General features: G+C 47.7%; 2 protein-coding genes across 3 annotated transcripts in view; one reads left to right on the forward strand and one right to left on the reverse strand.

The window, feature by feature from the left end:
- LOC147724977 (E3 ubiquitin-protein ligase TRIM39-like) overlaps nucleotides 1–25,302 on the reverse strand; it is a 170,350-nt gene that overhangs the window by 75,386 nt on the left and 69,662 nt on the right. The gene's annotated exons all lie outside the window — the stretch shown is intronic.
- LOC147724978 (uncharacterized) lies at nucleotides 728–8,917 on the forward strand. The gene is made up of 4 exons (XM_086966622.1): nucleotides 728–789; nucleotides 5,157–5,305; nucleotides 6,048–6,185; nucleotides 7,984–8,917. Exons 1-4 carry the CDS (start codon nucleotides 728–730, stop codon nucleotides 8,382–8,384), a joined length of 750 nt encoding a protein of 249 aa, XP_086822748.1. The 3' UTR covers nucleotides 8,385–8,917.

Below are 25,302 nucleotides of genomic sequence, written 5' to 3' on the forward strand. Positions count from 1 at the left end.
TTTGCTTACATTATGTTGACACTGAATGGCACTGATGCAATCCATGCCCGATTTATCTTCTCTTTTTTCAACAACTGCTGCACTCCACACACTTCTCATTTTTATAAACATTGTTCTCTTCACGCTCTCACTGGGACGGTAACAGACGGGCTGACGTGCAGTGCATGACGCTCGTGTTAGGCGACCACATCACCATAAAAGTAGAGGTTTGTTTTACATTTTAATAACTGCTCTCAAGCTTTTCCCCTGGGAAGGCCCTGGAGGTAATCACAAGTGGGTGAAACGTGTTGGCATAACATTCTGAACATACAGCCTCAGAGTGGAATGGGCAATTATGCATAATTCTCTGAATGTGAATTTTTTAGCTTGAATATCAAATGTGTTATATTAACATAGCTCAACATCTCTATAATGCTGCACGGGTTTGAAGAACTGTAGTAAAATGCTCTCCCCTATACCAGCCACTGTCTCTGCATAGATGAGTTCATATAGTTACTAATTCCCGAGAATACCTTTCCAAATTGTGCCCACTTTCATATTTATTACTAAATTAACGCTGGGATCTTGGGTCATGTCCACTCCTTAAACTGGAGAAATAATACACAGGGGCTGTAACCTCTGCAGCACTCGAGTACTGAAGGATGAGGCGGGTTTAGGGGAGGATGTGGGTTGTTAGAGAATTCCAATGATGGCCCTTAACATTTGATGGACGGTTGAGGCTTGGCAAATGGAGGGGGGTGCAACTCCTGAAGACGGTTTAGAACACTCAGTGTTTTTGGAAAACGTCAGGTAATCTCTGTTGAAAAAGTGTTTTTAGGTCATAACAAAGCAGTTTTTCTGATCTCGTGGTATGGTCATACGATTAGTAGTTTACTTAAGTTTCAAGGCCACACTCTGTAGTTTCTTAGAATGAAAAATACTGTGTGTGTAATTTGAGAACAAGCCAAGGGGCCTCAACAATGTTTGGAAGACGGGACAGTAGCTACGAGATGATGTGTATATATAATTTTTGTCTGAGGTGGTATTGCTCTGGCAGGAAAGTGGATTTGTGTGAGCTCAGCACTGACATTTCCACCCTGCAGCCAGACCTGCTCCTTAAACACTGAGAGGAGGACAATAAACCAACCTTACCCGTCCAGGGTGCTTCTGACATCCTGCAAAACAGAAGAACAGGAAGGAGGACATCAGTTTCAATGACAGATTTAAAATTCTTGCAGAAGTGTAGGTATAATAGAAGTTGTGAAATTCAAGTTCAGTTAAACACATGGAAGCGTCTCACACAAGGAGACACTAGGGTGCCGACCTCACACCTCAACACACACAGTCTGTGATATTCTGAATAGGGTCATGTGACACAGCACAGCTTGGGATACCCTAAATGGGACCACAAGGCAGCAGAGCTGTTGAATTCTGCATCAGGGCAGATGGCAGCGCAGCCTGTGGTATCCCGAATGGCGTCACATGTTAGAGCGCCGTGTAATACTATAAATGGGAATACATCAGAGTCAGTGATATTCAAAATTGGGTCTCGTAACAGTATCCCAATTCAGCACTCAAGCACAGACACAGATCGCTCCCCCTCATACACCACTCACACCCCCGCCCCTTCTACCAACTCGCGGACCTCCACACTAAGCATGGGCGAATTTTGCGGATCTCGCGTTCGCGAATTTTGCGGATTTGCGGATTCGCAATCCGCAAAATCCGCGAATTCCCGCGAATTTGCGAATTTTTTGTTTTTTTTTGTGTTCGCCCGTGTTTCTGCCAGTTCGCGAGGGTTTTTACAATTTCGCAATTTGCGAACTTACCTGTCATGTCGCAAGTTTTGCGAACTTGTTGTTTCTACATGTCCAGCCTGTTTGGGACACTCTTCTTCATCACTGCCACTCTCTGTCACCACTGCCACTCTCTGACTACTCATGCCACCCTCTGGCCCACCCATGCCACCCTCTGTTTCATCACCACACCCTCTGGTTGTCCAGTGTACATTATTTTCGGCAAAGCAAAGCACACCTTCCCTGCCTCAAGTGACTTGAATTAATTTGGGGCTGATTAATGTGTCACAGAATATTTTTTTAGCTGGCACCTGCTTCCTTAGTGCGCCCTGATTAGTGATCTTTTGCACTTGCTAAGTGCTTTCATTGTTGCAAAATTAGTTACAACACCTGCCCTGCCCCAACTGACAATAATGAATTAGGGGCTAATTAATGTGTCACTGAAAGAATTTAAAGTTCCAGCCTGGCACCTGCTTGTCTGCTCCTTTAGCTGTAAATCAGGACCTTTGTGGCATACAGTTAAGGTCAGAGCAGGGTCACACAATAGTTGCAAGCAGGCAACCGAATTCTGGAGGGCCCCCTCAGGAAGCACTACAAAGAATCGTTACAAATCATGAGGTTGACCTTTTGCACCTGCTCATTGCTTTTGCTTTTGCTGAAATCGTTTTTCGTTTTTTTTCGCGCTATTCGCGGGGCGCGGCGTCGTGCGAAACCGACCGCGGAAGCCGCCAATTCGTGCGAATGAGCATTTTATTTTTTTGCGGCTTGTTGTTTCGCGAGTTTTTTTGCAGTATTCGCGAGCCGCTTGCAGCGCAACACGCAAATTTACCCCAAGGTCGAGTACGGGCGCGGCCATTTTGTTTGCGTGACGTATTTCCGTTTCCGCCCGCTATGTATAATCTCGCGCAGTAAGCGCATTGCGAGTAGAGGGTCGCACGAGATCGCGCGGGAAATCTAGAGGTTCGCACGAGATCGCGAGGAAAATCTCGCGCGAACTTACTTTTGCGCTCGTGAACGGGCGCCGGCCATCTTGTTTTTCATTCATTTCCTGTGTCTGGGCATGGTGTTTAATCCTCTTGGTATCTTTGCCATCCTTTGCTTGTTTTCAGTTTTTTTTTTACGATTTTGCTTCTTATCTATCCCTCTCTTTTCCTAGCTGTATATTTTTGTCTTTTCTGCTATTTTTCTTTACTTTTAAACTACTTTTTTAAACTCTTTTCTTTTCTTCTTCCCTATCCTATTCTTTCTTAATTTTCTACTTCTTCCTACCTTACCTGCCCAGACCATGGTCAAGCCAGGCGCCGTGAAGCTGCCCAGGCACTTGAGGGCCGCAGCGGCGGCGGGGAGTAGTGCTGGACCCAGTGGCAGGACAGCATGCGGGAGATTGAGGGGGGAGCAGGTGACGCGACGGGAGATCTTCAGCCCGGAGGAAGTGGGCGCGCTGGTCTACTTCGTCCAGCGCCGCCTGCCCAGGACCATCGCGGGAGGCGGCAGGATCGCGGCCGGCGGGTACAACATGCGGGAGCGCCGGAAGCGGTGGGAGAAGGTGTGCTGGGCCATATCCCACCTCTACGGGGTCCAGCGCACCTACAGCCAGGTCACCCATCGCTGGACGGACCTCCTGGACCGCGAGCGCGACCTGCTGGACCAGCTCGGCTTGGAGATCCCCGGGCTTGGTGAGTAGTAGTAGCCATTTAATCACTCACTACTATGATGTTTTCTCCTGCTCTGTGTTGTTGTATTGCAAATATTTGTTTTTTACATGGAGCAAGCCAATAATGCCGCTGATGACGATTACATTGTAGTTAAATTATATTTCAAAATCTTCTGTGCATTTCAGGTGCACTGCTCTCCTTCTCAGTGGCGTTGCTACTATGCTTATTTGTTTTCTATTTCGTGGTCTCATTGGCCTGAGTAACTATTATGTATGAGTGTACTTTACAGAACTGCGTAATGCTAGACACTAGGGGGCAGATTACATTTACAAGCCCCTTGCGCCACGTTTACGTTGCCTTGCGTGACGCAACAGCGGCGTAAACGTGCCGCATCCCTGCGAGTCATTTACAGCATGACGCATCTAGGAGATGCGTCATGTTATAAAGCCATGGGCCTGCACCACAATGGGTGCGTTCCTAGTACGCAGGGTGGGCGCCGCGGTCCAGCGGCTGTGCGCCTCGCAAAATTGCCTGCGTGAAATGTACAAGATTTAACGCAGGCACTTCTGCGACGCTGCTACGTCAATTCAATTCCTTATGTCTGCTCGAAGCAGGCGAAAGGACTGACACAGCATGTTAAGTATTGGGTGGCCCTGAGCATTACTGGAGTTGCATTGCGTTGGCGACGTGACTCCAGCGATGCGCCGCTCTTACGTGACGAGATGCCTCACGCAAGTGCCTACCCTTGCGCCAGGGCGCGCCGCATTGTAAATGAGGCACATCTGCCGTGTCGCAAGGGTAGTTTTGCGTGACGCATTTGATCTGGCGCATCTCTGGAGATGCGCCAGAACGCGTAAGTAAGTATGCCCCTAAGGGGCAGAATTGCAATTACCGTCGCATCCCTGCAAAGTAGCAGGGATGCGCCATTAATTGTGCGGCCCGCTACCACCACCAAACATGGTGCGCCGTATTTGCAATGCGGCGCACCATGGGCCCAAAACGTCACCGAAGCTTTACTGCTGGAGTTGCGTCGCAACGATGGCGCAGCTCCATCAATGCTCTGGGGTACCCTATCTCCCCAATGCTGGGTCAAGCCGTACGTCTGCTTCAAGCAGGTGCAGGGTTTGTGTGACGCATCATTGTCCTAAAGGTGACTGATTGATATTTTGTAGATTTCCCTCAGCCACTATTAGGATGTGTTCCAGCGCAGGAATGCCCTCCCTTGCGCCGGAACGCCCCCTGATGGCGCAGGGCTTTATAACGGGATGCATCTCCCAAATGCGTCACGTTGTTATAATATTATACGCCGCACCATGGCGCCCTTTTTTGTTTAGCTGCTGCGTCACAAAAGTCACGCAAGAACGGCGCAAAAGAGCCGCAAGGGCTTAAATCTGCCCCTTCCTTTGTAACCCTGACAATAAGAAAAATAGTGGCGGTGGATTGATAGTTTGACTATTTAAATGACTGGTAATGTAGCAGGCAACTGTTAGTGTTGTCACTGATCTGACTGAAATCACAATGGAGTTTGTCTGTCACTTTGCGTCTTGCCTGCGGACTGCTGCCTGCCAGTCCTAGGTGAACGTTTCAGTACTTTGTTTAGTGAGTTACGTGACTTTCGAAGTCACAGGTCCGCATATAAATGAAAAGTAACCATAATCAATATAATTTCGCAGAAATATTTTGTTATTGTTCTTTTGAAATGTTTGATTTGGTTGACATTGACAAGCAACAATCATCCATGTTTTCTGTTCTTTCTTTCATGTTGTACGTCAGCTCCCCCCAGGGGCGAGAGGAGGACACAGGAGCAGCAGGCGGCGGATGCTGTTCATCAACAGGGCCAGGATCGGGCAGGCGAGGGCTCCTCTGCTGGCCCCAGTAAGTTTTCATTTTAGACTAGTACCTATTTTTCCTAGCGTTCCTCATTTGACTTTTTTCAAAATTGTCTTTGCTCTTCTTGTAGACTGTATCTAAATTCTTATCCTGCCTCTACTATGACTCCCTGTGGTATTACTAGATTATTCTTATTAGTCTGTCTGTGTAGCTAACTAAGATTGCACGGTTGGCGAAACTCCCATGATTCTAGTCAGCAATAGCTCTATCAACTTAGTGCAGTCCTCTGGGATTGTCCATAATGTCTTTTGAAGTGTTCTATCTGGACTCATGCTTGCAAAAATTGCAAAACCTTTCGCTCAGTCACTCTAGTCTGGACCAAAAAACACAGATTGTATTTAAGTTTAAAAGCTTTATTAAAAGTAAACACATTTATTAAAATGAAGTCATAATAAAACTAAACGTTTAACTGATAATGGAAAAGTGGTTAGTGCTGACGATTAATTGAAGACATTTCTTGTGGTCGAGCCGAGCTCTCACCTGGTTTCAACTTGATCTTGTTGTTAGAAGTCCATCTTCTGTCTGTGTGGAGAAAAATGGTGCGTGTTAAAAAAACAGCCTTCATCAGTTGTGCCAAAAAGTGCAGCAAGACAACCTTCCCTGGAAAAAGGGACATTTTTTTTTAACTTTAACGACAGTCACAAATTACATTGTTTTCACATGTCTTCATTCCTAGACCAAATACTAGTGACTGCTTTATTCTAACATTCTTAAATGTACTTTGTAGGTGGAACATCTGGTGGCGGGGCCAGTGTGGAGGTGGTGGTGCTCGACACCGAGGCGGAGGGCGAATCGGGCGATGCTTCAGGGGAGGAGGCGGCGGCGGCAGCTGTGAGAGTTGAGACGGTGGTGGTGGCGGCCAGAGGTAAGCTCTTATATATTCCTTACTTATTGAGATTGAAGACTAGCTGGGAAGGCAAGAATATGAGATGCATGGCTGGGTGAATGATGAAGCAATGATGGGTGGAAGGACAACAGCCTGGGTGGGTGACACAGAAACTGTATGTGTCCATATACCTGGATCATGCTACTATCTGACTCTTAGATAGCATATGTGTATCTAGAGCAGGGGTACTCCTAGTACGGCCCGCGGGCCGGTGGTGGCCCGGCAAGCCTTCGTTGGCGGTGCGCTGACCTTGCAGACAATCACTGCTCCCCCGGCCCCCACAGAGCAGAGGCTTTTTTGTATTTCACCTGTTAGCGCCCCTGCATCTCCACTCTGACAATCACTGCTCCCCCGGCCCCCACAGAGCAGAGTGGAGATGCAAGACCACAAAGAGGTGAAATAGAACTAAGCCTCTGCTCTGTGGGGCCGGGCAAGCAGTGATTGTCAGGGTGGAGAAGCAGGGGCGCTAAAACAAACAAAGCCTCAATAATATGTTAATGGTCTTTTAAAGACCTGTTAAGTACTTTGGTGTTGTTGTCTGTGTGTGCGCGTTGAGGAAGCGGTCTCAACCCGGGCTGAAGGCTGACACAGATAGACACACACACAGTGAGATGACAGAGGGGGAGGGAGAGGGAGGGCAGGAGGGAGAGAGAGATGGAGGGAGGGCAGGAGGGAGAGCAGGAGGGAGAGAGATGTATGTAAATGCTGGGTCTGGTGGCTCAGTGGATGAGGGCATCTGCTGCAGGGACCTGTGTGCAACCTCATGGTCACAAGTTATCGTTTTGCTTTAGCCCCGCCCCCTCTGACTCCGCCCCCACCAGTGCGGCCCTCGGCCCCAAACTACACTGTAAATGTAGCCCCTGAGAGAAAGTTTGTGAGTACCCATGATCTAGAGAGAGTAGACGGTCAGTGGATGAACTAAGTGTAACTTTGAAGAGCATGTAACACTAACACTGCACCCGCACGTCCGTTCCAGTGTAGGAAAGGCAAGGAAAAGAACTTTTAATTTTGTCCAAATACTACCATAAATAGTAGCAGTAGTTTGTATTGCAAGCACTGCATAGATCCGGTTATTATGGTGGCCACTCCCTACCTCTCTTAATAAGTTTAGTAGTACTCAGTCATTCATGTGTGGATGTATCACTGGTCACTCAATAAAAAGCAAAGCACCTAAAGTCATCCCATATATAAGCAAAAACATCCCATGTGAAGTGATAGATAATCAGATTATTTATCTTCTTCAATTTTCCATTTCTAGTACTCATTTCCACTGTAGGGTGAAAGTTAAATTAATTAAGCAGTAGCCCTTGAGTTGTAACAGAGTATTCTCAGTGCCACCCGTACTAGAAAAGTAAGAGATTCACCACCTGCATGTACTGGACGGGTACAGTAACGCAACGGCAACGCAAGTCTAGGTCACTCCTCATGGCGTGCGTCTCTTTTTCTCGGGTGCAAGTTTACCGCGCTGGCATTATGCCGGCTTGCAGAAAATAACGTACCAATTTTCCAAAACAAGAGATAAGAAGAAGAATAAGACTGGTGTACTTTCATAGTCGACTCCAATGGAAGTCCACAGTGCTCGTAGACTTTGTTCCTTAAACTCCCACTAATGTTAGAGCAAGGATGAAGAAGTGTGAGGTTAGATAGATACTGGCCTCAATAGTTATGTAATGCGCTTGCAAGTTGCTAGTTGTACTGCAACACAAATTTCTGCTGAATGATTGAGTTAATCTAAAAGAGCATTGGTTACAGACTATGTCTTTCTTTCTTCATATAGGTTCTCCTTCCAAACGGACAAGGAGGAAGGAGCTGGCTAGAGCGGCCCGGCAACGGAGGATCGAGGCCACTGTTGCGGAATATCGGCGGCTGGTGGCCCTGGAGGACGTGGAAAGTGTGCAGTCGACAACTACAACAACGTCGTCTGCATCGGCCTCCGTGGCCCCACGGGCTGCCACCCAGCACAGTGGTCCACCCAGACTGAGCCGGGCTGCCAAAGGCAAACGCCACCACCGAGCAGCAAGGCCAACAGCTGCCTCTCACAGGCATTGCACCTGCAAGGCAGTGAAGGCACGCCTGCGCCGCACCACCCTGATGGTGTCCCGCCTTCAGCAGGAGCTCGCCTTGCTCCGCGAGGAGCATGATGCCCTGGCCCAAAAAGTGAACAGCATCCACCCATAGTGTCCCTTGCCCCTTTTTTAGAGACTTTTGGGGGGTGGGAATTGGGAGTTGGGTTTTTGGGGACTTTTGAAGGACAATCGTTGGGGTTAGGGAGGGTCTTGCGGGAGATTATTTTGTTAGGGATATAAATATACTTTTTCAAACTTTATCTGAGCATACCTGTTTTTTACTGCTTGCCTGGTGGGTGGGGGTTTAACGTTGACTGTTTTCCTGAAAGTTTAGTTCCATTTTCTTCCTTTAAGTGTAAATGCCCAAATGTTTTCAACACTAAGTGCCTCTCACAGACTCAGTGAAGTGAATCCAAGAGTCCTAGGACTTTAGTAGTACTACCTTCAGTCTCTCGTCTCTCGTACTAATACTCCATTATACCCCCAAACCACCAAACGCTTATCTTACCTGTAATTTGTGTTTGAAAGTAGGGCTAGACCCAGGGCTGGCTCCACGGGAAACACCGAATAACGTTGGCAATCTTGGTCGGATAAAATTTCCTCATAGCGGTGGTACTATTGTTGTGACACAGTGGCAGTTGCATGCCTATGAAAAAAAAGAAAATGAAATCTGGTTTGTCCTCCTGAGCAATTCAACGGTACAACTGAGAATATAGCATGTGACAGAAGTACAGTAGAGCAGTGCCACATTGTAGCCTAACAAATGGTAAAGTATAACTACTAATTCGGTTGAAGTTCTTTCACATTAGCAATGGTTCTTTGTCAAGCTGAGTAAGAATATATCATCGACAACTGTGGAAAGAAAGAATGCGACAGTACAGGGCCTGTGTGGAATTATTGATAACGATATTCAACATAAGGTCTCTGTAGCCAGATACCCGAGAGCCTTGCTGGTCACTATAAATCCATTCACAACAACACTCAATGGGGTTGGTCTGGAAGGTGTCCGGTTTACTCCCCGTGATCCAGTCGATGCAAATATGGTTCCACTTCCAAATGTCACCAACACCCAGAAGTGTAAACACAGGGTGTTCGAGGCATTAGGCGGGGGAGAAAAATAACAAACTAAAATAAAAAATGTGGGATGGGTAAAGGTAGGGTCAGCAGGGAAAGGATACCTGTAACAGAAGACAAGACAGGCATCAGTGAAGTGCTGTCCTAACATACAAGAAGAAGGTATAGTAGATAGAAAAGGAGAAATTGCTTTTTTTCTAGGTGTCCCCTCACTCACCAGGGTTGCCCCTTGGTGACATGCTTCATCATTGGGGCCATCCCAGTCCTCTACGGCCTGGGGCGTGCTGCGACTTGCGAATTACGTAGGAGCACTTACAAATGACTATGTGTGGTGCAGATGTGATAGTGGAGTGGACTAAGTGATGTGTTAAGGGATCAATGTAGAAGCAGAGAGAGAGCCAAGAAATGCAGTCACAGTCAGAGAAAAAGGCAAGGGAGACTGTATCTATGTGGTTGTAGTGGTCCTGTTGGAAGTGGTAAGTAAGTTGCCCGCAGAAAAAAAATCCTCCTATTAGCGGCACTCCTCCATTGCAGCCGACGCTTCGTCCATCGATGTTGGTCACCAGAAGACACCCTGTCCACTGCCTGCCTGATGCTGAATTGTGGCTCGCTACTGTGAAGCCTGACTCCATCCTTTTTTCCCCATTGCAGAGACTGAAACCCGGCCTGTAATTATTCAACGAAAAACAGGAAGTGATATAATATTACAACACCACTGATAAATAAATATAAGGCATGTAGGCTGTGGAGTGCAAAAAGTCACAATTTGTTTTTCCTAGTAGACAGTACAATGTTTTTGAAAGTGCGTACTCTGAGTCACCTTTTGAAGGATGTATGGGCAAATTAATGTATCGGATCTTGCCCCTCAAGCTAGGTGTACTGTAAACTGTGTTTTAGAACAAAATTAGATCTTCCTAGCAGTGCTCCCACCCAGACCCTTACTAAAGCCAGTCGCAAAAATGTAGAAGACCCCCAATCAAATCTCAAAAAACGAGGCCTAGCAGAAAACTGGTGACAAAACTTACTTTGAAAGTAAAAGTAGGCCGAAGTACCCTAATTACCCATTACCCACCGTGGATTGCATTCAAACCACTTGCAAGCAACCAAGCAAAAGTAGCCATAGCCAGCATCGCTCCAAGACTCGAAATCCCCCCCACTCAAACACATGCAATAGAAATACTGCTAACCCTAACGAACCCTAAGTTAAGAATAGTGGCAAAGGCTTTCTTTAACTATGCCAAATCCCCCCTTTCCCACCATGGATTTTCTTCAAATGACTTGCAACCAAAATTACACATTCTCACGAGTGCTCTAAGACCCCAGAACTCAGTTTGAAAAATCTAGAACACCCCGAAACACATGCAATCCTGCTGCTAGGGCTAACCCTAACGAACCCTAAGTTACAAAAAGTGCCAAAACTAAAGGCTTTTCCGCGCGGATTTTGTCCCAACCACTTCTACCCGGTATTAGACCTTCCCAGGAATGCCCCAAGACCCGGCAACCCACCCGCCAAGAAGCGTAACACCCCCAAACAGGCCAAAAGCAAAATCTCATACTTGCAATATTTCTGGGCCTTCGGTCCAAACGCGCTGCGTAGCTAGGCCATAAGTCGGGGTTGGCACGACGGATTTCCTGAAAAGCAAATGCAATCAAGATTAGAGTGTCCCAGCAGTGCTCCCAGACCACGAAACTCACCCGCAAACAGACGGAACCCCCCCTAAGAGCACCTCAAAGGCAAGCAAGTCATCAAAAACACAAAAAAAATTCCGCCTGGGATTTGGTCCAAAACACTTTTATCCGGTATTAGAGCTTCCCAGCAATGGCCCCAGAGCCGTCAACCCAGGAGAAAACGAGTAGAAGACCCCCAAACAGCCAAAGAGCAAAAGTACAAAAATGGGGACTTAGTCACTTTTTCACAAATTTCCCAAATCACTCCGCACGCGCTCTGCAGCTAGGCCCTAAGTCCCCTCAGCCACCATGGATTTGCTTCAAACCTCTTGCAAAGTAAAGTATATATAGCCAGCAGTGCTCCCACACCACGAAACTCACCCGCAAACACCAGGAAGCCCCCCAAACAGACCCCCGAAAACGCTACATAGAGCAAAATGTCAGAAATAGCCCAAAAAAAAATCGGCCTGGATTTTGTCCCAACCACTTCTACCCGGTATTAGACCTTCCCAGGAATGCCCCAAGACCCGGCAACCCACCCGCCAAGAAGCATAACACCCCCAAACAGGCCAAAAGCAAAATCTCATACTTGCAATATTTCTGGGCCTTCGGTCCAAACGCGCTGCGTAGCTAGGCCATAAGTCGGGGTTGGCACGACGGATTTCCTGAAAAGCAAATGCAATCAAGATTAGAGTGTCCCAGCAGTGCTCCCAGACCACGAAACTCACCCGCAAACACCAGGAAGCCCCCCAAACAGGCCCCCGAAAACGCTACATAGAGCAAAATGTCTGAAATAGCCCAAAAAAAAATCGGCCTGGATTTTGTCCCAACCACTTCTACCCGGTATTAGACCTTCCCAGGAATGCCCCAAGACCCGGCAACCCACCCGCCAAGAAGCATAACACCCCCAAACAGGCCAAAAGCAAAATCTCATACTTGCAATATTTCTGGGCCTTCGGTCCAAACGCGCTGCGTAGCTAGGCCATAAGTCGGGGTTGACACGACGGATTTCCTGAAAAGCAAATGCAATCAAGATTAGAGTGTCCCAGCAGTGCTCCCAGACCACGAAACTCACCCGCAAACACCAGGAAGCCCCCCAAACAGGCCCCCGAAAACGCTACATAGAGCAAAATGTCTGAAATAGCCCAAAAAAAAATCGGCCTGGATTTTGTCCCAACCACTTCTACCCGGTATTAGACCTTCCCAGGAATGCCCCAAGACCCGGCAACCCACCCGCCAAGAAGCATAACACCCCCAAACAGGCCAAAAGCAAAATCTCATACTTGCAATATTTCTGGGCCTTCGGTCCAAACGCGCTGCGTAGCTAGGCCATAAGTCGGGGTTGGCACGACGGATTTCCTGAAAAGCAAATGCAATCAAGATTAGAGTGTCCCAGCAGTGCTCCCAGACCACGAAACTCACCCACAAACACCAGGAAGCCCCCCAAACAGGCCCCCGAAAACGCTACATAGAGCAAAATGTCAGAAATAGCCCCAAAAAAAATCGGCCTGGATTTTGTCCCAACCACTTCTACCCGGTATTAGACCTTCCCAGGAATGCCCCAAGACCCGGCAACCCACCCGCCAAGAAGCATAACACCCCCAAACAGGCCAAAAGCAAAATCTCATACTTGCAATATTTCTGGGCCTTCGGTCCAAACGCGCTGCGTAGCTAGGCCATAAGTCGGGGTTGGCACGACGGATTTCCTGAAAAGCAAATGCAATCAAGATTAGAGTGTCCCAGCAGTGCTCCCAGACCACGAAACTCACCCACAAACACCAGGAAGCCCCCCAAACAGGCCCCCGAAAACGCTACATAGAGCAAAATGTCTGAAATAGCCACAAAAAAAATCGGCCTGGATTTTGTCCCAACCACTTCTACCCGGTATTAGACCTTCCCAGGAATGCCCCAAGACCCGGCAACCCACCCGCCAAGAAGCATAACACCCCCAAACAGGCCAAAAGCAAAATCTCATACTTGCAATATTTCTGGGCCTTCGGTCCAAACGCGCTGCGTAGCTAGGCCATAAGTCGGGGTTGGCACGACGGATTTCCTGAAAAGCAAATGCAATCAAGATTAGAGTGTCCCAGCAATGCTCTCAGACCACGAAACTCACCCACAAACAGACGGAACCCCCCCTAAGAGCACCTCAAAGGCAAGCAAGTCATCAAAAACACAAAAAATTTTCCACCTCGGATTTGGCACAAACCACTTTTAGTGCTTCCCAGCAATGGCCCCAGACCCGTCAACTCACCTGCAAAGAGGTAGAACAACACCCCCACAAGTGCTGAGTCTTTCTTCATTGGGCGTAAACCAGCCCTCTGCTTTGATGGAAATAGGAGTCTGGAGGAGGAGGATAGAGGAGCATGTTCTTCTGAACTTGTGAACCTGAGGAATGCAGACTGCGGCACCTTCAAATAAATTAGCAAACAAGTGAAGACAGTTCTGCTGATGGGCTTGTCTTTGTGATTATCTGATTAAAGTTTGAATTATATTAACTGTGCACAACAAAGAAAGACAGACACACAGGAATAAAAGTGAATAAGGATGAAAAAGAAAGTTATTGATTCGTTGTCTCATTTTCAGGGCTCGAAGTCGGTATCACGGTCCAGGAATAAGAATAAGGCTTCGTCATCATACTCTGCGAATTCAGCCCGGGTGAGGTCAGTGCCACCTGACAGAGTAGAAATTCCCTCATCTATGGTGCTGGCCACCTCCTCTTCATCCGGCACGCTCTCTCGTACTCTTATATCTGGTGGTATGAGGTGCTGATTCATCTTGATCATTGTTAACCTCTCCACATTTTTGGGCGAGAGGCGGCTCCGTTTGGGAGTTACAATCCCACCAGCTGCACTGAAAACCCGTTCAGAAGACACACTTGCGAGTGGGCAAGACAAGTAGTTTATAGCCAGGTTGGTGAGCTGTGGCCACAATTCTTTTTTCCCATGCCAATACGCCAATGGGTCAGAATTAACATAGACCTCTGTGGAGTCATTCAGATAGTCCTTCACCATCGACTCAAGGTCCTCCTCCAAGGTTCCTCTAGCTGTGCCTCTGACCTTTTGAGAACCAAACCCACGCAGAGCTAGCCAATCCTCTTCAGCCTCCAATGTTTCTGTTGTCTTTCGTGCAGATGATCCGGTTGCCGGTGTCTTTAACGGCTGAGAGGTCACTTGTGCCACAGCCACAGGTGCAGAAGTGGATTGTTTTGACTGGGGATGGCCTGCTGATGTACTGCCATTTCCTTCAATTTCCAGCCGTTCTGTTTCAAACTTCTTGGCTGACAAGGCTAGCCAACGTTTGTACTTTGTAACATCTTCATCACCAAAAGGAAAGAATGCTCTGCCTGCCAGCGCCTTTTTGTAGCGTGGATCCAGAATAGTAGCACAAATGTAATGCTGTTCTGAATGGATCTTTTGAAGACGTTCATCACCTTGTAGGAGCTCTAATAATTGCTCAGCCAGAAGCAAAGAGTCTTTCTTTTTGTCATCTTTTCGAAACACAGAACACACCTCCTTCAGTTGGTCCTCCAGCATGTACAACAATGGGATAGCTTTTCCCAAATTAGAGTCCTCCTTGCTGACTGCACGCGTGAAGACCTCAAAAGGACGAAGCATGCGTGTTAGGCTTTCAACTATGTTCCATTGCGGCCCACCCATCCTCAGCTCCTCTATACCCTCTTTCAAGAAATATTGATCGAGTTGCGTATACTGCTCATACAGACGCTCAAGCATGTAGAAGGTTGAGTTCCAACGTGTTACCACCTCCTGGATGAGTGCTTTCACTGGCATTTGACATTGATATAGCATGCTCCTCAGCTGCTTCCGGGCCTTAAAAGAATGCCTGAAATGCTTGCAAATTTTTCGGCAGTTCTCCAATACACTGTACGCTGCACTGCTTTTATTACCCAAGAATTTTTGGACAACCAGGTTTATACAGTGCGCCAAACACGGCACTCTGAAATAGTAACCGTCCCTCATGGCCTTAACTATATTGGAGCCATTGTCCGTGGAAACATAACCAACCTTGCGTTTTAGTGGGGACAGACAGTTAAGGACCTTTGTGTTAAAGACATCCAAAATGTTTTCTGCTGTGTGACGTTTCTCCAAACCAAACATGGCTAGTGTTGCATGTTTCCGAGCACCTTTAAAAACAATGTTAGTGTCAACACCTGAGTTTAGCTTTGCTTTAGCCCCTGAAAAAGAGACCCAGTGTGCAGTGATGCACATGTAATCAGCGCCTGCGCCACTGGTCCACATGTCTGTTGTCAGATGTATAGTGTGAACAGCACTCTTCTGCAAAGCTGCCCCAATCACCTTCAGAACATCTTCATGTAGTGCTGGAACCGCAACTCGGGCAAAATAGAACCGGCTAGGAACCTTCCATTTAGGGCAGAGCACTGCCACTAATTCTAGAAAACCAACCCCTTCTACAAAAGAAAAAGGGAGAAGGTCCAGAGCTAGCATTTTAGCCAGCTTAGTGTTATACAGACGGGTCATTGGGTGGTTGCGTTCATATTGCGCTTCTGTAAACAACATCTTTTTAATGTTGCCCTGGACCAATGATTTACGGGATGATGATGATCTCTTCGACCCAGTTACGCTCGCTGATGAACTTTTCCGCATTGATGTCTCACTCTCTCCCACACTCTTAGTGTGGCTCCCATGGGGTGTGCTGCTGACATGGGAACTGGGTGTAAGTGAAGTGTTTGAATCGTCTTCTTGTACCTCCTCGTCATCAGCAGATGACAAATCAACGTTTTCATTACGTGCAATTCCGGCTTTCTTGACCGCCTCTAGGTGCGGAAACCATTGGACAGGGTGCGCTCTCTCAAGATGACCTCTCTGGCCTCCGGTACCATAGTTAGAACCAAGCTTACCACGACTAACTAGAAGCTTACAAAGGCTACAAATGGCTACGTTTTCCTTTTTTGGGCAAACACTAAAGAAGTCCCAAACTGGAGACTTGAAATGTCTTCGGGGGCCGGAGGAGGCGGCGATACTGGTGGTGGTGGTCCTGCTGCTAATGACAGATGAAGTGGAGGATGTGGATTGCCGAACTTCAGTACGTTTTGCACTTTCACCACCACGAATTGAGGTCGAGGACGAGGTGGGTACCTTCTTGCGAAGAAATATGGAAGCGGTAGGTTTTGGTGAACTACTTAACTCCAAATCTAATGATTCCATTTCCATTGCCTCCTCGCCGACATCATCATCACGCTCAGCAGCTTCTCGGGATAGGGTCAAAATGTCTCTTTGCTGCATGCCCGGTGGGGCTGCAGTGACCTTTGTGATGACTGGCTCGTCGTCATCGTGAGAGGCTTCATCACCAGCAGTATCTGTCACTTCTTGTTGAGCCTCATCACACTCCATAGGTTTGAGTTTTTGGACGACCTTCCTTTTACGCTTAGGTAACGGTGTCAGATCATGGTGTGCCTCTGCCTCACTGTCAGACCGCAGTTGTGGTTCCCAAGACAGATCACTTGCACCAGAACGAGGTGGGCTTGAAGAAGATGTAGACACCCCCCTTGATCTTTTCCTTGCTAGGGATGTGGAAGACAATGAATGATCATCAGGAGGAGTGGCTTCCAATGATACCTCAGCTTCATTGTCGATTTCCAAATGTGCCCCTACTTCGGGAGGAACAACTATTGTGGGCACTTGTGAACGTCCATGCACCTTTGCTTGCGCATCTCCTTTTGCTGCCTCTCCTTCCACATGTACTTGGGCGTGTACTTGCACATGGTGTTGTTGTTGCGGCTGTGGTTGTTCAACACTTGTCAGATGAGTTACAACAACCTGTGTTGATTCAGGGACATTGCTGCTACTTTCTTGCGATGAGCCAACATCACTGGTCGATGGTGATTGGAGAAGTACACTGACTGCCTCTGAAGCACTCAAGGGCTTTGACTTAAGTTGGCGTGGTGGTGGAGGCACTGAACCCAATGGAGCAGGGGTGCTGCTCTCAGGTTGGTCCCCAGCAGATCCTGCTGCTGCAGGCGTACTTTTTTTTTTGCTCCCAAAAAAAGTGGCGGGTGGCACACCAGCCTCCTTGGTAACTTGCTTCTTCTGCTCCTTACTAGCAACTTTCTTGCTAGAGGAGCTACGGAGAACTTTCTTTGGGGCCATCTTCTTCAGAGCAGGTCAGACAGCAGGCCGCAGTTGCACGAATTGTAGAGTTGTCTGAGGCCAGACGTGACGTCGCGTGACGTTATGCTGCACACACACACCGCTGCAGGACTTCTTCCTGGCACTGGTGGTTCTCTTGAGTCTTGTGCACCTAAAAAAAATGGAAGACAGAGGAACATCAGTTCAGTTATAGAGCACAAAAAAATCGAAAAACACTGCAAAATCAGCACAATCCCAATCCATCCATGCCCTCCATAATGTTTAAATTCAAGACAACCCACAGAAAGACTAGGCCCATGCAAGACTCACTACCCCTGGGCATAAATAAAGGTTGAAAAGTAGGCAAAATGGTTGGAGGCCTAACAACAAAGCCTGCATTCAAAATGGCCACTTGCCTGCCAGCACATGGCCAGTGCCTGTAGCTGCACTCAAAATGGCCACCAGCCACATGGCATGTCCCTCCCCATGAACACCCCCAAAAATCGAAAAACACTGCAAAATCAGCACAATCCCATTCCATCCATGGCCTCCATGATGTTTAAATTCAAGACAACCCACAGAAAGACTAGGCCCATGCTAGACTCAAATACCCCTGGTGAAAAGGCCACAAGTACAGGCCCAAAAATCGAAAAACACTGCAAAATCAGCACAATCCTATTCCATCCATGGCCTCCATGCTGTTTAAATTCAAGACAGCCCACAGAAAGACTAGGCCCATGCTAGACTCAAATACCCCTGGTGAAAAGGCCACAAGTACAGGCCCAAAAATCGAAAAACACTGCAAAATCAGCACAATCCTATTCCATCCATGGCCTCCATGATGTTTAAATTCAAGACAGCCCACAGAAAGACTAGGCCCATGCTAGACTGAAATACCCCTGGTGAAAAGGCCACAAGTACAGGCCCAAAAATCGAAAAACACTGCAAAATCAGCACAATCCCATTCAATCCATGGCCTCCATGATGTTTAAATTCAAGACAACCCACAGAAATACTAGGCCCATGCAAGACTCACTACCCCTGGGCATAAATAAAGGTTGAAAAGTAGGCAAAATGGTTGGAGGCCTAACAACAAAGCCTGCATTCAAAATGGCCACTTGCCTGCCAGCACATGGCCAGTGCCTGTAGCTGCACTCAAAATGGCCACCAGCCACATGGCATGTCCCTCCCCATGAACACCCCCAAAAATCGAAAAACACTGCAAAATCAGCACAATCCCATTCAATCCATGGCCTCCATGATGTTTAAATTCAAGACAACCCACAGAAAGACTAGGCCCATGCTAGACTCAAATACCCCTGGTGAAAAGGCCACAAGTACAGGCCCAAAATTCGAAAAACACTGCAAAATCAGCACAATCCTATTCCATCCATGGCCTCCATGATGTTTAAATTCAAGACAGCCCACAGAAAGACTAGGCCCATGCTAGACTCAAATACCCCTGGTGAAAAGGCCACAAGTACAGGCCCAAAAATCGAAAAACACTGCAAAATCAGCACAATCCTATTCCATCCATGGCCTCCATGATGTTTAAATTCAAGACAGCCCACAGAAAGACTAGGCCCATGCTAGACTGAAATACCCCTGGTGAAAAGGCCACAAGTACAGGCCCAAAAATCGAAAAACACTGCAAAATCAGCACAATCCCATTCAATCCATGGCCTCCATGATGTTTAAATTCAAGACAACCCACAGAAATACTAGGCCCATGCAAGACTCACTACCCCTGGGCATAAATAAAGGTTGAAAAGTAGGCAAAATGGTTGGAGGCCTAACAACAAAGCCTGCATTCAAAATGGCCACTTGCCTGCAAGCACATGGCCAGTGCCTGTAGCTGCACTCAAAATGGCCACCAGCCACATGGCATGTCCCTCCCCATGAACACCCCCAAAAATCGAAAAACACTGCAAAATCAGCACAATCCCATTCAATCCATGGCCTCCATGATGTTTAAATTCAAGACAACCCACAGAAAGACTAGGCCCATGCTAGACTCAAATACCCCTGGTGAAAAGGCCACAAGTACAGGCCCAAAAATCGAAAAACACTGCAAAATCAGCACAATCCTATTCCATCCATGGCCTCCATGATGTTTAAATTCAAGACAGCCCACAGAAAGACTAGGCCCATGCTAGACTCAAATACCCCTGGTGAAAAGGCCACAAGTACAGGCCCAAAAATCGAAAAACACTGCAAAATCAGCACAATCCTATTCCATCCATGGCCTCCATGATGTTTAAATTCAAGACAGCCCACAGAAAGACTAGGCCCATGCTAGACTGAAATACCCCTGGTGAAAAGGCCACAAGTACAGGCCCAAAAATCGAAAAACACTGCAAAATCAGCACAATCCCATTCAATCCATGGCCTCCATGATGTTTAAATTCAAGACAACCCACAGAAATACTAGGCCCATGCAAGACTCACTACCCCTGGGCATAAATAAAGGTTGAAAAGTAGGCAAAATGGTTGGAGGCCTAACAACAAAGCCTGCATTCAAAATGGCCACTTGCCTGCCAGCACATGGCCAGTGCCTGTAGCTGCACTCAAAATGGCCACCAGCCACATGGCATGTCCCTCCCCATGAACACCCCCAAAAATCGAAAAACACAGAAAAATCAGCACAATCCTATTCCATCCATGGCCTCCATGATGTTTAAATTCAAGACAGCCCACAGAAAGACTAGGCCCATGCTAGACTCAAATACCCCTGGTGAAAAGGCCACAAGTACAGGCCCAAAAATCGAAAAACACTGCAAAATCAGCACAATCCTATTCCATCCATGGCCTCCATGATGTTTAAATTCAAGACAGCCCACAGAAAGACTAGGCCCATGCTAGACTGAAATACCCCTGGTGAAAAGGCCACAAGTACAGGCCCAAAAATCGAAAAACACTGCAAAATCAGCACAATCCCATTCAATCCATGGCCTCCATGATGTTTAAATTCAAGACAACCCACAGAAATACTAGGCCCATGCAAGACTCACTACCCCTGGGCATAAATAAAGGTTGAAAAGTAGGCAAAATGGTTGGAGGCCTAACAACAAAGCCTGCATTCAAAATGGCCACTTGCCTGCAAGCACATGGCCAGTGCCTGTAGCTGCACTCAAAATGGCCACCAGCCACATGGCATGTCCCTCCCCATGAACACCCCCAAAAATCGAAAAACACTGCAAAATCAGCACAATCCCATTCAATCCATGGCCTCCATGATGTTTAAATTCAAGACAACCCACAGAAAGACTAGGCCCATGCTAGACTCAAATACCCCTGGTGAAAAGGCCACAAGTACAGGCCCAAAAATCGAAAAACACTGCAAAATCAGCACAATCCTATTCCATCCATGGCCTCCATGATGTTTAAATTCAAGACAGCCCACAGAAAGACTAGGCCCATGCTAGACTCAAATACCCCTGGTGAAAAGGCCACAAGTACAGGCCCAAAAATCGAAAAACACTGCAAAATCAGCACAATCCTATTCCATCCATGGCCTCCATGATGTTTAAATTCAAGACAGCCCACAGAAAGACTAGGCCCATGCTAGACTGAAATACCCCTGGTGAAAAGGCCACAAGTACAGGCCCAAAAATCGAAAAACACTGCAAAATCAGCACAATCCCATTCAATCCATGGCCTCCATGATGTTTAAATTCAAGACAACCCACAGAAATACTAGGCCCATGCAAGACTCACTACCCCTGGGCATAAATAAAGGTTGAAAAGTAGGCAAAATGGTTGGAGGCCTAACAACAAAGCCTGCATTCAAAATGGCCACTTGCCTGCCAGCACATGGCCAGTGCCTGTAGCTGCACTCAAAATGGCCACCAGCCACATGGCATGTCCCTCCCCATGAACACCCCCAAAAATCGAAAAACACTGCAAAATCAGCACAATCCCATTCAATCCATGGCCTCCATGATGTTTAAATTCAAGACAACCCACAGAAAGACTAGGCCCATGCTAGACTCAAATACCCCTGGTGAAAAGGCCACAACTACAGGCCCAAAAATCGAAAAACACTGCAAAATCAGCACAATCCTATTCCATCCATGGCCTCCATGATGTTTAAATTCAAGACAGCCCACAGAAAGACTAGGCCCATGCTAGACTCAAATACCCCTGGTGAAAAGGCCACAAGTACAGGCCCAAAAATCGAAAAACACTGCAAAATCAGCACAATCCTATTCCATCCATGGCCTCCATGATGTTTAAATTCAAGACAGCCCACAGAAAGACTAGGCCCATGCTAGACTGAAATACCCCTGGTGAAAAGGCCACAAGTACAGGCCCAAAAATCGAAAAACACTGCAAAATCAGCACAATCCCATTCAATCCATGGCCTCCATGATGTTTAAATTCAAGACAACCCACAGAAATACTAGGCCCATGCAAGACTCACTACCCCTGGGCATAAATAAAGGTTGAAAAGTAGGCAAAATGGTTGGAGGCCTAACAACAAAGCCTGCATTCAAAATGGCCACTTGCCTGCCAGCACATGGCCAGTGCCTGTAGCTGCACTCAAAATGGCCACCAGCCACATGGCATGTCCCTCCCCATGAACACCCCCAAAAATCGAAAAACACTGCAAAATCAGCACAATCCCATTCAATCCATGGCCTCCATGATGTTTAAATTCAAGACATCCCACAGAAAGACTAGGCCCATGCTAGACTCAAATACCCCTGGTGAAAAGGCCACAAGTACAGGCCCAAAAATCGAAAAACACTGCAAAATCCGCACAATCCTATTCCATCCATGGCCTCCATGATGTTTAAATTCAAGACAGCCCGCCCACAGAAAGACTAGGCCCATGCTAGACTCAAATACCCCTGGTGAAAAGGCCACAAGTACAGGCCCAAAAATCGAAAAACACTGCAAAATCAGCACAATCCCATTCCATCCATGGCCTCCATGATGTTTAAATTCAAGACAGCCCACAGAAAGACTAGGCCCATGCACCACTCACTACCCCTGGTCAAGGCCCCAACAACAGGTCAAAAATCGAAAAACACAAAATTTTACAAAAAAAAAAAATCGAAAAACACAGAAAAATCAGCACAATCCCAATTCATCTATGGCCTCCATGATGTTTAAGTTCAAGACAACCACAGTCCACCCACCACTGAGTACCCCTGGGGAAAAGGCCCCAAAACAGCCCAAAAATCGAAAATCCCAAAATTTTAGTTGCAGCAACTGTAATGCCCCAAACAAACTTACTTGTAAAATTTCTAATCCAACAGTGATCCAAAGAAAGTCAAAAAGGCCTCAAATCCAAAGATCCAGCAGCATCCACAAAAAGTAATCCTTCCAGGTCCACATCCGAATGAAAAGTGACCAGGAGATGGACAAAGCACTGGGAGGAGCCTGCTGAACAGGAACAGGAAGTTGAAGACTATGGGGCACTTCCTTCCTCCCACCCCCCTGCCCCCCTCCCCAAAATGGACTCCTCGCTAAAAAAGTGCAGGCAAATGTCAAACTAAGGAGTTATTCACATAAAAATCATCATTTCTAGAAGGTTTATGCTGCTTGCTGGTGGATTTCTTGTGCAGAATTGCAAATTTATATTTTCGCTCGCCGCATCTCAAATCTCGCAATTGCGAAGTACCGCGAGACGTGATCTCGCCGTACTCGCGTTGACAAACTATCGCTGGCAAGCCGCGATGACGTAATCGCGCTCGCCAATTCCCGCGGGATCACACAGCAAGATCCAAAATGGCGCAGCACTCGCAAACTATCGAAAAAAACAACTCGGCAAACGATGATAAACGCCGCGCGCCGCAAAAATTGTATCACCAACGCCGCGCGCCGCCAAAAAAATCCGCTGCGTGCAAATTTGCGGATTTTCCGGGAAATCCGCAAATCTCGCGGATTGCGGATTTCCCGAAAATCCGCAAAATCCGCGAGCGGAACGGATTTTCCGCCCACGCTTACTCCACACATACCTTCAACACTCCTATCACACCTACAGCGGGCATTAACACCCCGCTCACCTCTGACAGCACAGCTCCCACACATAACACACTTAACTTAGTCCAGCACCAGAATAACACGCACTCCGACAAATCCCCCCCTCCATCCCCCCCATTCTCAGTCCCCATTACCCTCTAACCAACTACGCAGAACATACCTCCTCTCTTAATTTAACTCCCCCTCCCCTCAACAGGACCATCTCCAATCCCACTTCCCCTCCTACTCTCAGCCCCCATTATCCTCCCTGCACCCCCAACATGGCTATCAGTCTCCCAGCCTACACCTTGACCCCCCGCCTACCACTAATGCCCTCACTCATACCACCAACCTCCTCCCTACCTCATCCACACCCCTCCCGCCCAAAACCTCTCGCCTCCCTAACTCCATCCCGCACACCAACACAACGCAGACCTGCTCGAACACCAGCCCTACCTCCCACCTGCACACGAATTCCCTGGTCAGCCATTCACCCCCGACTGCCACCCCCACCTCCACCACCTACCCCACGTTGGACTACATCATGGCCACCCTCACTCAGATCTAAGAAGACATACACGCCATCATAGAACTACTCTCCACACACCCCATACACCCCCCACCCACCTCCACCTCCCCTCCCAACTTGTCCCCTACTCCGCCGGCTGACTCCCTCACTCATCACGCCCCACACCGGGCGTCAATCCCTGCTCATAGGCGCAGCGACTGCCCTCGTCCCGCGCATCGCCCCTGTAACCCCTCACACAAATACGCCTCCCGCCCAACTTGTCCCCCACCCCTCCGACTAACTCTCTAACTCAGCTATCCCCCAATCTGACCTCAATCCCAGTTCGTAATCGCAACAACCGCCCTCGTCGCACCCACAACTCTTCTTCTGACCTCGACACACTCACCCTTCTCCGCTCCTATGACCCAGCCCCCCAAATTCACACAACCACCCCACACCTCAACATTCCCACGATACACTCAAATCCCCTTAGACCACCCACACTAAACAGCAGATTCTCCATCCCCAATAACCTTAGAAAAGTCCCTCTCTCTCTAGAACCATCTACCACCCTCAACACACCCCGTCTCAAATGCACTCTTCTCAACTGCAGATCGGCCACGAAACATTCCGCCGCCATTGCTGACCTCCTCTTATCGCGGGACCTTGACCTAATCATCCTGACTGAAACGTGGCTAACTGAATCTTCGACACCTATAATGGACATTCTGGTTCCTCCCAACTACCACATTATCAGGCTCGACAGAAGAGGCAAAATAGGTGGTGGAATCGCATGCATCTACAGGAACAACATCTCTGTTCAGAAAGTCAATTCCACCTCCCTACCATCCCCAACATCCTGGGAATACATCTGCCTCAACATTATTAGTGAGGGCAAACCGATATGCTCTCTTCACAGCATTTACCACCCACCCAGGGACAACTTCACCTTTTCCCAACAAATCATGGATATGATCTCAACCAATTCCGGACGGCAGCTCATCCAAATATACCTTGGTGACTTCAACCTCCACTGGAACGATCGCAACGACGCGGTGGTAAATAGTCTTAAAAATGTCCTCGATGCCCTTAACCTCACCCAAATATGCAACAGCCCGACCCACGAGAAAGGTTCTACCCTCGACCTGATCATCTCCAAAGAGGACTCTATCCAACTCGAGTCCATCCAACCCTGTGACTGGTCAGATCACCATATTGTCACATTCTTTATCAATGAAAAAGTCAAAGTCAACCCAGCTCAACTCTCCAAGCCCAAAGTCTGGAAAAGAGACTCGAAAAAGCTCAACCCAGGCTCTTTGCCCCCTAACAGTTGCAATCTCCTACTCCCACCGACAGGCGCTACGGACGTCCAAACTCTGACTGACCACTATCTCAACGCTATGACCTCTGTAATTAATGAGGCTGCACCTATGCAGCTAAAAAGAGTCTCTACTAAAATCTCCAAACCATGGTACGACGGGAGTCTCACTGAGGATAGACGAGACATGCGAATGGCAGAGCATACCTGGAGATCAGCTCCCTCTGCAATGCACCTAAAAGATCTGAAGAAAAAGAGAAACGCCTACTTCAGGAAAATAAAACGCTCAAAATCAGACTTCTTCAGCCTCCAACTCGACCAAGCAAAAAACCGCCCGAGAAAACTGTTTGAGATAATCAATTCACAATCCAAGGAACAACCCCAA

The sequence above is a fragment of the Lissotriton vulgaris genome, chromosome 4_1 (genome assembly GCF_964263255.1).
Source record: "Lissotriton vulgaris chromosome 4_1, aLisVul1.2, whole genome shotgun sequence".
Taxonomy (NCBI): domain Eukaryota; kingdom Metazoa; phylum Chordata; class Amphibia; order Caudata; family Salamandridae; genus Lissotriton; species Lissotriton vulgaris.

Bases quoted from the DNA above. Each gene is read 5' to 3' on its own strand.
- LOC147724978 (XM_086966622.1), top strand. From the start codon at position 728: ATGGAGGGGGGTGCAACTCCTGAAGACGGTTTAGAACACTCAGTGTTT. The intron at 790-5,156 runs GTAATCTCTGTT...GACATTGACAAG, and splicing joins GTGTTTTTGGAAAACGTCAG to CAACAATCATCCATGTTTTC. The intron at 5,306-6,047 runs GTAAGTTTTCAT...TGTACTTTGTAG, and splicing joins GGGCTCCTCTGCTGGCCCCA to GTGGAACATCTGGTGGCGGG.